Source organism: Passer domesticus, chromosome 6 (assembly GCF_036417665.1).
Source record: "Passer domesticus isolate bPasDom1 chromosome 6, bPasDom1.hap1, whole genome shotgun sequence".
Classification (NCBI taxonomy): Eukaryota; Metazoa; Chordata; class Aves; order Passeriformes; family Passeridae; genus Passer; species Passer domesticus.
This window is the reverse complement of record NC_087479.1, coordinates 10,660,199-10,673,152: the sequence shown is the minus strand read 5'-3', so window position 1 is coordinate 10,673,152 and position 12,954 is coordinate 10,660,199. Positions and strand designations below refer to the sequence as shown.

General features: G+C 43.7%; 1 protein-coding gene across 11 annotated transcripts in view; it reads right to left on the bottom strand.

The window, feature by feature from the left end:
- Positions 1-4,373: 4,373 nt before the first annotated feature.
- The window catches only part of CDC42BPB (CDC42 binding protein kinase beta), a 90,530-nt gene continuing 81,949 nt past the window's right edge, over positions 4,374-12,954 (bottom strand). For 4 of the 11 annotated variants that reach the window (XM_064423275.1, XM_064423281.1, XM_064423279.1 and 1 more), the window contains 8 exons: positions 10,131-10,228; positions 9,938-10,022; positions 9,671-9,791; positions 9,466-9,583; positions 8,500-8,538; positions 8,262-8,370; positions 8,100-8,170; positions 4,374-6,099 (listed from right to left, as the gene is read on the bottom strand). In XM_064423275.1, coding sequence (XP_064279345.1) covers positions 5,968-6,099; positions 8,100-8,170; positions 8,262-8,370; positions 8,500-8,538; positions 9,466-9,583; positions 9,671-9,791; positions 9,938-10,022; positions 10,131-10,228 — 773 coding nt within the window. In that variant the 3' untranslated portion in view covers positions 4,374-5,967. The remainder of the gene's footprint in view (positions 6,100-8,099; positions 8,171-8,261; positions 8,371-8,499; positions 8,539-9,465; positions 9,584-9,670; positions 9,792-9,937; positions 10,023-10,130; positions 10,229-12,954) is intronic. The other 7 variants (XM_064423278.1, XM_064423283.1, XM_064423285.1 and 4 more) reach the window with 3 other exon arrangements.

Below are 12,954 nucleotides of genomic sequence, written 5' to 3'. Positions count from 1 at the left end.
GCTCTCACAGCACACAGTCACTCCTGTGGCGTGAGCCCAGGGTAGATCCCCAGCCCAAGCCCTCCTGCTGACCCCACAGGGCCCAGCATGGCTGGGGCTCGGTGCAGCTCAGCAGCTGTGGTGTTACCATGGTGCCTGTGAGAGCAGCCACACCCTCCACCAGCTACATCCCTCGTTTCTGCTGTGAGAGCCTTTTTGTGTTCTTTTCCCCTTTCACATCAGTTCATTGCAGGTGACTCCAGCCCCCAAACCTTCAAATACAAACACGCACAGAGGAATTTGCTTTATGGGGCCAATGCTGCGTGCTGGAGGCCACTGCACCAGGCAGCCCATCAAGGGGCTCAAGGATGACCCCCAGGGAGTCCCCACCTCAGAGTGAATTTCTTCCCTCCCTGGCTGTTTTTGGGCCTCGCTCATTGTGGGTGTGAATTGTGATGTGAGGATAGGGAGGGGTCTCGATGGCTGCATGCCCACAACCTGTGCAGAAGGGGAAAGCCAAGAGCATCCCATGGCCACAGGCTGAGGGAGTAGAGACAACCCATTGGCAACGGGACCATTGCACAAGATGGTGTCAGGATGGTGGTGTTCTAACCCTGCAAGTGGCTGTGGGCATCAGCTCTGTGTCCTGCCTGGACACACAGGGATTTGAGGGTGAGCCACAGGCATGTGCTTGTGGAGTCGGACACCCTCCTGGGACACATCACAGCCCACGGCAGGATTCTCCCCCTGGTCGCCCCTACGTGTATGAATTTGCTGTTGGCAAAGCTTCATTTTTAAAATGCATTAGCAGCTCGAGGTCACTTACAATAGAGGCTTTAATTAATGCAGAGATCAATTTTTGTCAGTGCAGGAGCAGAGCACAGTCTGTACTTTTCCTTCAGGAGCCACGTCCGCTCGCTCGTACAGAACGCGCCACAGGGAGGGGGGAGCTCTGCAGAAACAAAATGAAGCACCAGAGTCAGTTTGTGATGCTGGGATTGAGAGCTGCTGGAAGAACAGCTGTGTCCGTGATTGTACCTGTGATTGTATCCATGACTGCTGCACACCGACACACACAGAGCCCATGGTGCACGCAGGGCAGAGCAAAGGGGTTTGTACATAAGTGTCTCCTGGGATCCTGCCTAAACAAGGAGTTTAATTCACAGACATCCTTGGTAAGCAGCACATTAGATGGGTGGTTTATGTCACTGAGGCTGTGCACGGCAGGTCTGGGCACCTGATGGCTTTGTTTTGCTTCTGGTCCTGAGTGTCAGGGGTCTCCCACTGTGACAGACTAATTCAAACTGCATTAGTGTTAATGGCAAGATCTCAGGAGTCATTGCGCCTAGGGTGTCAAAAGAAAAAGCAACCTGCACACTATTAATGGACACCGACTCGTAGCACGGTGCCTTCCCTTTGCACGATACAGCAGCTCACAGAAGTTGTGCAAACCCAGATTGTGGCAGAGTCCTTAAAATATCCCCGAGCCTAAAGACAGACTTGGCTGAACGAATGCATTATTTTAGGTCTCTTTCAGCAGGAGGCAGCAGTGGCGGGAGGGCGTTTGGCAGGCACAGGTCTCAGCGGAGGGTAGGAGCGGGCCAGGGCACTGCGGGGCGCTCCATCAGCATGCAGGGCTCCGCACCGCCCGTCCTCACGGGACTGCAGAGCAGGGACTGCGTAAGAAACAGCAAAGGAGGCGAGGCTGAAAAAAATCTGAGGGTTTTATCTATGAGAAAGCATCAATAAACCTGCAAGAACCTGTGCAGTCAGATGACAGAAAAGTGCTGCAGCTTATTGGGGAGCAGGGAAAATATTTGCTGCAAGGACAGGGAAGGGGCTGATTCCTTAGTCCATGTTCCTCCTCTGGCTGGAGCACAGCACTGCAGCTCCCGCTGGCTGAGCACGTCCTGCTGTCTTCTGCTCCTGTCCTCAGCTAACCCTGCCGGCAGCGCTGGCCCGAGCATCAGGCACCGCTGGGACCTGCTCTTGCCAGCGTTTGGCTTTCCTGGGCATCCCACAGCAGGCCTGCAGTTGATACCTGGTCTCACCATCACCCCCTGTTCCCAAAAACATGTTTAGGGCATCTTGCAAGCACTGAGATCATGCTGGCACTGTGCCTTCCCTCCTGTCTCCTGGATGTGGTCCTGTGCCCATGGAACCCTGTCCCCTCCAGCCCCATGTGCTGCCCTGCCAGCACCAAGCCCAGGACACGAGAGCAGCTCTCACCCCGCAGGAAGGGGCTGCCCTGCACTGGGAGAGGCCGGCAGCTCTTGAGCCCATGAGCTGCCAGGAGCCCCAAGGCTGCCAGGAAGGAATGTTAACGGGAAGCTGAGAGGGGAGCCACATTTACACGGGTGCAGGCAGGCAGAAGGTTGGCCAGAGCTGCTGCCACAGCAGGGAAAGGCAAGGGTTGGGCAGCTGAACACTGATTTTTGGATTGTCCTCCTCCCTTCTGCCTGCCAGAGCTGCTTCATCCAGAGCAGATGGTGCAAACTGGAACACAAGATGCTCCAGTAGCCTGGCATGCAAGAATGCCATGTGTTCTTTTTGTTTCAAAATAAGCTAAACTCAGCAAGACAAGGGTTCTGGTCATGATATAACACCTTCCATTCACTAACACTTTGCTTAACTGCACCTCAAGGTGCAGTTCAGTTCCCACAGTCATTTCCTCCCTCAAACACTTCCTTGCTTCTCAGTGCTTTAGGCTACCAGTGCCAGCTCTCAAGGTTTTTACACATCTGCTTTCTCCCAGGGATGCCACTCTGGTGCTGTGCAGAACAAGGGTGCCTGCAGCACCTCCAGCATTTCCACACTGAGGCCCCCCCTCTGTGATCTGGCTGTATTAAGCACTTACCCTGCAAAGACAAAGCCAGCTTTTATGCACCCCCTCTCCAGCAGATTGCACCTGTTTAGGAAGGTGTTTATTCTCAGCCTGTTCTGTAGACAGAGATGGTGGCAGACAAGTTTAGTTCTTGGGTGGCAAGTGATACCATGATGTATTCTAAAATATTCAGCTTTTTGGGGAAAAGATCTGTGCTAGAAGTGACCAATTGTTCCAGTGAGTGGTACACCCACAACTCCAGCTTCAGGACCTGATGTCATACCTCTGTGAAAAAGGAATGAGCAGAGAAGCAGGCAGACACCAAATTACCCTCATTCCTTGCATAGCTCAATTCCTCACTTTCAGTCCTAGACTGGTAGCCTCCAGGGATGAGAAAGTGCATTGTCAGAGAATCATTTCACCTGAATTCCTGCATTTATGAAAATTTTCCTGAGGGCTCAAGAGGACTCTTTAGGTAACTAGAATCAAAATCCGTAAGGGAAAATATGATCTGCAAAGGGCTGTGGTGGAGGACTTAGGAAAGAATTCTGCTTGGCCAGACTTAAGCAGAAAAAAAAAAGAATAATGTATTCATATGAGCAATTAATTAATTTTTCTAGAAACGTTCTTCTGCTTAAATTATAACCAAGCCCTGGCACTGCTGAGTGCTATGATTTAATACTGCCATAATTAAAGACTTTGTTGTCATCCCAAGCCCTCACTGTGCAGAGAAAAATCAGCTCAAGAGCAGGAGAAATGTTTTTCAAAAGTCAAAGGCTGATTAGCATGAATACTTGTGAGAAGGCTTACAGCACACAGCCCTCAGATCTGTCAGCTGTCCCCCATCCCCAGGACAGAGTGTGGGTGCACCTTCCCAGCCTGCCCACGAGGGTTTGGTCAGGCAGGGAACAGCAGGGTCCAAAACATCCAGCTTGGCCTTTCCTGTGAAGGGCAAGACAAACCAAGAAGGAATTCAGGAACACTTGGCACTCCAGAAGGGATGAAGGATGCTTACCTAGGACACCCTAGAGGAGATGCTGGCACTGTCTAGCTACAGCAGGCTCTAGGGTACTCAAATACCAGAGCATGAGGACAGCTGTAAAAAAATTCCCTTTATGAGGGGCTGCACCATTCACACACCAATCCTTGAAATGTTCATAAGCTTTTCCTGGGAGTAGTGCTTTGACAAGTGAAATATATTTATTGTTTTATGATACTTAAGATGCATGAATAGACCCTGCAGCCTCCTTACATGCTTCAGCTCTAAGTAACGAGTCATATAAATCATTTAAAAAGGAATTAATAAGGCCAGCAAATCAAGATCATGACAACACTAAAACAAAACTGAGGGCACAAAATTTCAGTGCTGTATTCCACCAAAAGGACTTCCATGGCTCCTGAACATTCATTCACCTTCAGCAATATGCACCTTTCTTGTAGTGCTTGGGTATGGAGCTCCAAAATACCTTCAGTTTATGTCAAATGTCCATGTGAACAAAGTGAATTTACCAAGAGACTGAAGCAAGTGTCAGTGGTAGATTGTTTTCAGATGTCAAGACAGACGACTATAAACTTTAAAACCTCCCTCTTCTGCTTTATTGACATGTAAATTGTTCAAAAATGTTCTCACAATTCAATAATTACAAAGACTTAGACTTACATTAAAAAAGTAAAAACCAGAAAACCCCCAAAGCAGTAGTGTCCAGCTCTAACTGAGCCCCTTTATCAAGAATCTGAGAAAAAGAGCAAGTACTGTCGAACACTTAACGTAACAGGATTAAATGTTGACTAGAACACTCAGTTTAAACTAAAGATAAGTGCACGTCCTATACAGTGTTTCAGAAAAGAACATTAGCCATTGGTATATCATTAGCCCATTTAAACTGAATTTTAAATAAGTGACATCCAACTGTCATAAAATTGGCACAGAAGGCACACTAGTGTGACAATGACAAACTGGATATGCCAGCCACTGAATTAATTACAAGCTTTTAATGAAACATGGTCACAAATCTTTGAGTACTAAATGTATAATACATGGAAGCATGAGATTAAATATACACGCAAAACATCACCGCACGTGGGCCATCGCAAAATATACAGGAGTGTGTTGTGCATTTTTCTACATGATCAATACTTGATTAATAATCATGGGGTCTTCATGCAGGTGAGGATACAATTAATGAGAAAAGCAGCACCCCCAGTTACACATCCTTCACGTTCCACTTTGGTAACCAATGAACAGACTGATGTTTTAGTGCGATACAGTCCCTCGGGTCAAGCAGACTCCGAGGGCAATGCGTCCACAAGAAGGCTTGCTAGCTAAACAGCGTAGTGTGTCCTTACACCAAAAACCCAGGAGAAACAACTTCTCAGGAGGAGAAAGGCAGGAACTAGGAGTAAAATTTTTTTCACAGCAGTATTTTAAAAGCCCTGACTAATGAGTGATGAGGACTAAAAGCAGGGAATGGGTAACGAGATAACTGTCAGTAGTCCTATGTACAAGACTAAAAAGTTGGTAGAAAGATAGAAAGACAGTTATGCACCTGTATATGTAATGGCTAAATGAATTAAAAGGCCACAAAACTATAACCAGCTTTTCTTTGACTTCCTGGTGACTCTACTGATGTTGGAAACGACCTACAGCTTCCTACCATTCTCCTTAAGATTTAGGAAAAAAACAGTTACAGGAAAAAGGGAAAAGTGTATTCATCTGAGGATGTAACTAGCCCTGCTCACATTTCCTATTTAGAAGTCCAAATTCTGTCTAAAAGGATTTCCTGCTAATCAGACATTACATCATTCTATAGAAAAATAATATTCCTGATATTGTAGCAACATTATCAGTAACTCTATTTCTCTTTCACCATAAGAATAAGACTATTTACCGGTGGCCTTAAATGCTCCTATGCAATAAAACTGTCACAGCTGTGCAGAAAGGAATCAACCGTAACCGAGCAGTGAACAATTCTGCATAAAAAGCTCAATCGCTATTAGTAAAGAATTTTCTTCATTTCCATAGTTTGTATCTACAATCTGGATATATAATTATTCTTGTACAACACTAGAGAGTCTGTGTCAGGCTTGGCACTAGCATCTGAGACGGCTTTGCCCTGCTGCTGAGCAGGGGGGAGCAAGGGATGACAGCGGCGGGAGCGCTGGCGTTACGCGTCGCACGTCGACTGGTCCAGTCCATCCAGCGTCAGCTGATTCCTATGAGGAGAGTTGGGACTTGGGGGACCACTGGGATTTGAGCTGTTCGATGGAGTAGAGTGTTTGGTGGAGTCTGAATCAGGCTGTTAATGAGAAGTATTAAAGAATTATGTTTACTTGAAGTGAATTCTTTACACTCAAAAGCTTTCAAAGGCACTCAAAATGAGGGTGAGCATCACCTATGAAGCAGTGTGCATTGGATTAAATCCAGAGTTAAACATTCAAGCAATTACTCCCATTACCATAACAGGCTCTAGTGCAGTCCCAAAGGTGACCTCTGATGCAAGAGGAATTATGGTAAAGTATGTGGAAATTGCTACATCTCTGGCTCCTCTCCTTTAGACATTGCAAAGCTTTCCTGATGGAATACATCTATCTGTTCACTGCTGTTCAGAATTTACCAGCCTGCAATTTTTTAGCCCAGGAGTAGCTTTATCTGCCCATGTAAACATATAAAAACTATAGTCAAATCATCTTCAGTTTGGTGAGGAGGAAGGAAATAAGCATTATGAACTGTTTACAAAACAGCAACAAGCCTGTGAAGTGCCTGACAAACGAGTGAAGGCTGCCAAGAATCTGGCTGGAGATCTGGAAACAGAATACACTTAGTGGCTACGTCCTACATCAATATCTAATAAAGACTATCCACAGTTATTTCCCCAGTATGAGATTAGTCGTTGGATATTTGCCTTCACAGGCTGGTCTCACTTCAACAGGATGGCTGGCAAGTTTCCCACTATTTTGGTGTGTTAAGAATTCTGAGCACTGCACAGACTCACAGCTAATGAAATATTGCACAAAAAACCCTGTTACCAGTGCAGCAAGTTATTTTCAAGAAAGGGAAATATATACTTAGCAAATAGATTGAAAGGTAACATCCTTCAAGAACGCTGTTCAGAAGATTTTGCATGGCTTGAACAAAAATAAGATAATCTATAACAAGATTATCCTAACATGATCCGGTTCATAAAGTCAAAAGCCATGGGGGAAATAGTATAAAGCCAAAAGGTGTTATTAGAGTCTCTTTCCAGTTTCAAACTAGTATTTTTTAAAATTTAACAAGTCATAAGAAATTGTAAGAGCTACCAAAAAGAGAAAACATTGTAAAAAATCCCTTTCGAGTCCATCATTAATCATGTCTACAAACAACAATTACCATTAGAGCATGGAACATAATGGAGTTTGGGAAGGGTGAGCAGAATAACTAACACAATCTATCATAACTACCACTGAAAATCAAGCCTGTTTCAAAAATACCCATGTTTAGAGATCCCCACTTTCATGTGCTTTTAATGGCTAACTGAAGGTTACAAAGGAAGTCAGACCACAGGTGCCATCAGAACTCTGGACTTGACATGTGCTAAGGCATCCAGCAAAGGTCTGGCTTTACAAAAACATGCTTCAAAATTCAGAGCATTATATGGACCTGCAGTTGGGTACCAAAAGGTGCTAAAAATATCTTAATCAGGGGCTTTGCTTCCCAGGAATAATTTCTAACACTTTCCTTGCACAGACAATGCTTTAGCAAAGCTTAGAAGAAAACACATGATAAATCACAGATACAAAAAACATGTATCTTCTCTATTTAGATTTAGGAACATCAGTTTTGTAGAGCCAGGACATTTTAAGTTTGGTAATTACTGGCACATACTCTTATTCTTGCTAAAAGCAGTTTTATGTATTATAAATTTGATTCTTTCTCAAGTTACATGACAAAAAGTCTTCCTTAAGGCAGCACAGAAAATTACTTAACTAGTCATATTACTTTGCTATTCTATGCTAATATCCCAGAGAACATTTTTAGGAACTTTGAGGACATTTCATCAATTAGTCAAATTTCTGTTGCCTATAAAGCTTAATTGAAGACATTACACTTCTTAAAATATCACCACAAGAAGATCTTTTCACAGCTTTGCTTTTGTGCTAGCATATCTAACTTTTGCTGGGAAAAACACTTGTGGAAAGAAAACATCTCCATAAACATCTCTATGAAGTATTTCCTTGGGAATGTAATTTATTGGAAGAAGAGAACAATCTGTGTCAACAGGATATTGCTGGTCTCCATGCACAGGAGCTGTTTTACCTCTTTGTCAAACTCCTGGTCAGGGTCGGACATACTTCGGGAAGGCATGGCTGCTCCCCCATCACTGCCACCTGCAGAGAGGAAAGGACAAAAGGCAGTTTGCAGCTCCTGCTGACATCACAGAGTACAGCTCAGAAGTGAGCAGCTTGCTCCCAGCCTTACTTGACGAGGGCCATGAGATGTAGGTTTTGTTTCTCTGCTGCTGCTGCTGCCGTGACAGGTTAGCTGAAGACAGACAGGATTTTTCATCCTGGGCAGGAGGTAGGACACTCTACAGCGTAAATGAAACACCTTGTTAGCCAGCAACAAAAGCTATCCAAGAAAAAGCTGTTACTCATGAAAACTTTACTGTGGTTTTGAATCTATTACAACCCAGTGTTGGTAGAAAAACTGAACTTACTTGACCACATCCACATATTTTCAGTAACAGACACAAACCCTGAGAAAGACAGAGAAAGAACTAAGCCCCACAGCAGCCACTGGAACCTGTCAGCCAGCAAACCCTCTATGAAGAGGCAGGGACTGTACTAACAGCTCTGCTTTCCTTCCTCCTCCTGCTGAAATGACAAATGCCTGACCCACATCTGGGCTACCTGAGAAAGACACGAGAAAGCCTGACTAACAGCTCTAGGATGGAGGGTACATCCAGAACATAAAAGTGTACCTTCACATCTTCCTCTTGTAGATTTAACACTAAAATAGCTCATAAAATGCTGTATTAGTTAAATACAAAATAAAAGAAATGCTATAAAGCACTGCAAGTCGCATGCATTTTAGTTACCTCCACAGCATTAGTTTTTTCCCCCTTGTTATTGCTCTAGAATTGGTGAAGTGCCACAAGCATACCATATTCCAGTTCCTAACAGTTTGCAGCTACTCCTACCCTTGCTAGGGAAGCAGAGGAGGGACAGGAAGAGGAAGAAAGCAGAAGGGAGCCTTGCAGTGAGGAATGGTCACTCTGGAGAGAGATTTCAGCAGAGATAGGGCTCATGTGATAGACGTGCTCAAAGCCTGTTGGGGGTGATACCAAGAGCAAAATGTTGAGAGGATGAGGGGAAAGGAAATTCATTCTGTTGTTTTAAGACAAACAAGAAAAAGGAAGGAGGAGACTGATTATATACAAAACTACTAACAAGCTCCTGGCAGTGATATCTGTCTTTCAGTGTCTCATTCATACGTCAGCTAACAGTATTTCCTTGCACAGGATTTAGAAGCATTGCACAGCAGGAAGGTTCACCTTTCTCAAAAGGATTTAAAGAAGAATTCAGTACAGGGATAATACTTGAGCCCATCCAGCTCATCTTCACAGCTTTTGTGAGCAAGAACAAATGCACATATGTATCCCTCCCTTATAAATGCATTTTACCAGTGGGAGGTCCATGAGGACCTGCATTCCATCTCCTGGTCCCATGTGAGCCACGTGGTTGAAATTCGTTGGGTTAGAAATCATCTTTGACCTTAGCTCAGGGTCTCTAAGCATTTCCCTAAAAAAAAAACAAGAGCAATTTTTACCTCTGCATGTCATCATGTATATTCAGTTATGTTTTCCAAATTTGCAAATAAATTCTTACCGCCTTTGCTGTAACCTCTCTTCCTCAGGAACCTTAAACACAAATCTTCTTTTGCTCCTGGTTCGGAGCATTTGCTTCTTGCTATTGTCAGAGGTTTCTGGTACACTGAGGCCAGCTCCTGCTGTAATAGCACAAAGCAATTTCACTTACAGAGGTACAGGCTGACCCAGACACATTCAACACAAATTTCATCTAGTGCAAAGGTAACATGGTGAAAATTAGCCAGTTAGAATGAGTTCCCCATTTCTCCCCTTGCTCAGGACTCACCTGAAAACTTGTTCTTGAAATATATTAACCTTGGTGGCTCACAGTTAAGGAGGTTCAGTGTGCCATCCATGTTTAATGGTCTGATCTGTGAGGAAGGAGACAGAGAATTACCTCAAGTCTAGCATACACTCTGAAGAAACACCTCATTTGAAAGTAACCCAATTAAGTTCAATATTCAAAGAAAATGACTTACCCTTCTCAGGCCAATAGTCTGGACCCACTCCATAGTGTTAACATCAAACACATCAACACCATACTCGCTATACACTGTTACATATGAAGAATTGCAACCTGCATTGATTGAAAGCAAACAGAAAACCTTAATGTCATTTCAGTAGTGCAGAACTGACAAACATTTGAGCTGATTTACACAGTTACATGTTTTCCACTATGTGCAAGATACATTTTAAAACACATTTTCAAAGCCCCAGTTTCAAACAGATTTATTTTGTGAGAATAGATTTGCTAATGACAACTACCAGCATTATGGAAATATTTAAGTTTGACCCCTTCAGTATTTTTTAAAACTTCACATTGCCATTTCATGAAATTGCAAAATGGCATCTGAAGTTTTCAGATGCATACAAATTTGCTAGGTGGTAGGAGCTGAGCAGCTAGCTTTGCTATGGATTACTTCACTTCAGAAGAAGCAAACTAACTATACATCTGCTGAGTGCAGAGGAGATGAGAGAGCCACCATCTGTGAGCTGGGTCATGAACTCATGATGCAGATCTGCTCTCAATTTCCTTCCTCTTTTGCTTACAATTTTCTAGCTTTAGATATTCATGTATGGATTACTTTCATCAAGTCGACAGAAAAATGTCACAATGCTTAAAGCCCGTAACTCATTTTCTCTTTTCAACTTTTTTCTTTTAAGGCATAAAAAGCATCAGCAGACAAGTTTATTTTAGGTCAAACAAAAAGCAGAGATCTCTAGAGCTTTGTATCAACATGCTTTTGCTCATGTAAAGATTGTCTCCTGATGTAAAAAGCAGTTACTAGAAACTTAAGGGATTTAATAGAGAGAAGATGCTTCAATAAACAAAACGAAAATAACCCAGTAGGACACTAAACACATCACAGAATCTTCTTAGAAGAACTGAAGTACAGTTGTGGTGCTATTTTTTAAATTCATTAAAAGAATGCCTTGGACAGCTATCATAAAAATGTAACACAAAAGTGATTTATGGTCAAGCATCTATTACATGAGGCCTTAGCTGGCCTGGCTGTTCAAATCAAGAGAGAGAAGTGAGCATTGGGCAGAAGCAGCACCTGCAGCCAAGGCTGGCACTTGCCAGTCAGAGCTGATGAGCTTGACCAGGTCTCAAGTGGGCAGAGAGCTGTGTCAGTGCCTGCACTGGGCTGGCCCATGCTCCACCTCCAGAGCAGCTGGCTCCAAGGCTCTGCTCCAGGCTGCAGCCAAGGACACCAGCACCAGGCTGCTGCAGGACAACCCTGCTGGGCCAGCCAGGGTGACAGAGCTGGGCCAGGGCTCACCCTGCCCTCTCCTGGGGCGAGGGCACTGAATGCCCCAGACACAAATTCTCTGTTTTAGCCCAAAACCTCTCTACAACACTGTTTTACACAGCAGAATCACTTCCACTTTGCTGGTCTCTCCTACGAAGACCGGCTGAGAGAGCTGGGGCTGTGCTCAGCCTGGAGAAGAGAAAAGAAGACTCTGGGGAGACCTTACAGAACCTCCCAGCACCTAAAGAGGCTACGAGGGCATGGAGTGATACAACAGGAGAGATGCCTTTAAACTGAGAGTGGGTTTACACTAGATATTAGCAAGGAATTATTTATTGTGAGGGTGGTGAGGTACTGGAACAAGCTGCTCCATCCATGCCAGTGTTCAAGGGCAGATTGGATGGAGCTTTGAGGAAATTGGTTTAGTAGAAGGTGTCCCTGCCCATGGCAGGGAAGTTGGAAGTAGGTGATCTTTAAGATCCCTTCCAACCCAAACCATTCTGTAATTTTACAACCTCCTGATGGGATAGTTAAAAAAACTCACCATCACTAGTGACAGACACTAGGACTGAGGAGTGAGGACAAGTCTAATGAAAAGGGAAGTAATTCAGTTTCCTTTGGCAGCAGAAAATGTTGCTCTTTCTACAAAAACAGCCCTAGGCCAGCACCACTCAGGACTGCACATAGAAGAATGTTATAAAATAGTTTACAGTAAGAACACTTCTAATAATAACAGACAAAACCATTAACTAGCAAGTCTTGTTTGCTGAAGTGCAAAAAACTGTAAAGCTGATTAAGGGAAAGGAAACATTAGTTTTAGCTAATAGTGTTTTAAAGTAAATTTGCCACTACATTGTTTCCTTGGGACTTTGCTTCAGACTTCTGTGCAGAAGTAGGTCAGAGTAAAGTAAGCAAACAATTTCAGTTCAAATCAAATACAATTAAACACATTCCTATTAGGGCCTGGTCTGATCAAACCAACATGCACCTAACTCCTTGCTGTACTACTTAAACAAAAAGCTATTTATTGCCTTCAATCATTCAAAAAATTTTAATTGCTATTTGAGCTTCAAATAGAAATACAAGATTTATCATCAACTGCCTCTGACTACTGAATATTGAAAAATGCTCTGCATGTGCCTCTGTTCTTCCAAGTTGATAAGCAATGCTCCTGAAACAAGCAGAGTGGTTCAAATATTAACCTGCACCTATACTATTTTTGGATATTGTCCCCTTAAAATTAAAATCAAAAGGAGAAAATTTTTATCTCTTATTATCTTTATGAACCTTCAGACTTGCACTTACGTTTCTTCTTTAACCTTCTACTGTAATTTAAGTACAGTACACAGAAGACACCCTACAGGCTACTGGACCTAGGTGAACAAAAATCTTTCTAGAATTTCACAGACAGGTAGTCTTGCACTGTCCTGCATCCAGGACCACACTCTGTAAAAATTATTTTGCATTCTACTATTTATTCTTCTGTGTCCTGTAATAAGACAGAGCACTTCTTGCAGCATCCAGGATCTCCAAGTCCAAAACTACCACC